Source organism: Pteropus medius, unplaced genomic scaffold, assembly GCF_902729225.1.
Source record: "Pteropus medius unplaced genomic scaffold, Ma_sr-lr_union100, whole genome shotgun sequence".
NCBI classification, from domain to species: domain Eukaryota; kingdom Metazoa; phylum Chordata; class Mammalia; order Chiroptera; family Pteropodidae; genus Pteropus; species Pteropus medius.
The window spans coordinates 523,448-525,024 of record NW_024344377.1 but is presented as its reverse complement, the minus strand read 5'-3'; the positions used below and the strand labels follow the sequence as shown (position 1 = coordinate 525,024).

Here is a 1,577-nt window from a genome sequence, read left to right as displayed (position 1 = left end):
AGGGGCTGCGGACTGGGGCTGCAGACGGGGGTCCACACATTCAAGAGTTCGGGGGAGCCGTCTCCACTCCCTTCCCACTGCCTCACTGCAGACCTTCGCCGGTGGCCTAACCAGACAACGGCGATTCTTTCCCTGCCAGGAGCTGTGGAAGGTGCCACCACCATTGGTCTCCTTCAGGAAGGCCACTACGAGGCCAGAGCACTTGGCCGCAGTCCCGCTCACTCCTCAATCTTGAAATATTAGGACCGCAGCCTTTGCAACGTGAGCAAAGAACTTTCGGAACAAGTAAGACAAAGTCCCCCTTCACAAGGAGTGTAAGAAGCCAAATGGAAGGAAGTCCTTTCCCCGAGACAGGGCTGGTGGAAGCTGGAGGTGGATTCTAGAAGGGTGTGAGAGGTGGATGGACACACAGCACCCCGGGCCGTCAGATGCAGCTGGCCTTTCCACAGGGGGCACCAGGATCCAGCTGCAGCCCAAGGCTCCCCAGCAGACGCCCTGCCATCCTGCCCCAACTGGGCAGAGGAGTCAAGGATCCCACGGAAAGTGGGAGGTGAGGAGGGAGCAGAGAGGGGACACTGGCCGGGCAAAGGCCCAGTAATGAGCTTTCCCCTGAAGGCCATTGTGCCAAAAAGTACCAGCCTGTTCACATGGTCAAATCAGAAATTCACGCAGGAAAACGCCCCGTCGGCCCGGAAGGAAGTATCCAGCAGAAAGATCCTTGGCTCAGTAAATTTCGAAGCTGGGGCACGAGGGACCAGCTCCCCAGGCGGCTTCTCAACTGCACAGCTGTCTCTACCTGAGCGGGAGGCCGGTCAAGTTTAAGTCCTGGGGAGCTCGAAGGGGCCAGCAGGGCGCGCAGTGCAGTCTCTGGAGCGAGGCGGAGGAACAGGGTGCGGGGCAGGGACGGGGAGGCTTGCGGGGGCTCCCTCATCCCAGACACACGCACAGGGAAGCCAGCGGTCCCCTCAGACCCAACGGGCTCCCCCTGGGAGAGGCGCAGGGCCGTCCAGCGCAGAAAGTCACTTACCTGGCGGCGGCGTCTCCAGAGCCAGCCTGTCTCTCTTGGGAGCTTTCTTGGGCTTGGTCGCCTTCTGGGGCGGCCCGGGCTCGCGCGGGCGCGGCTCCCGCCCGGCCACCCTGGCCCCCGCGGGCAGCGGCGGCGAGAAGGGCTCGGGCTCCGGGCGCGCGTGCTGGGGCTCCCGGCTCCAGATCTCTTGCACGTAGTAGTCGGGGTCCTCGAGGGCCGCGCCCTGGGCCCCAACCCCAGCCAGAGCCATCCCCAGGAACACGAGGGCCAGCGCCGGCGCGGCGGACCCTCGGCGAGCCATGCCCGCTCCGCCCCGCGCCCTGGGCAGGGTCCAGGCGGCCGGCGGCGGGCACAGACGGCGTCGCGGGGCAGGGGCGCGGGGCGCTGCAGGAGGCCGGCCGGCCGCTCGTGTGACCGGCCCGCCGGGCTGGCTGGGCTGGCTGGGCTGGCTGGGCTGGGCTGGGCCGGGCCGCGGGCGGGCAGGGGCGCGCCAGGCGCGGGGCGGACGCAGGGGGGCCGGCCCCGCCCTTCCTCCTTCCCTCCCCTCCCC

At 67.6% G+C, this 1,577-nt stretch overlaps 1 protein-coding gene across 3 annotated transcripts in view; it reads right to left on the bottom strand.

Annotated features, from left to right (window-relative positions):
* CPXM2 (carboxypeptidase X, M14 family member 2) overlaps positions 1-1,427 on the bottom strand; it is a 90,574-nt gene extending 89,147 nt beyond the window's left edge. The window contains exon 1 of one of the 3 annotated variants that reach the window (XM_039870781.1): positions 1,028-1,427. In XM_039870781.1, the coding sequence (XP_039726715.1) occupies positions 1,028-1,328 (301 nt within the window). In that variant the 5' untranslated portion in view covers positions 1,329-1,427. The remainder of the gene's footprint in view (positions 1-1,027) is intronic. The other 2 variants (XM_039870780.1, XM_039870778.1) reach the window with 2 other exon arrangements.
* Between the last annotated feature and the right edge of the window lie 150 nt (positions 1,428-1,577).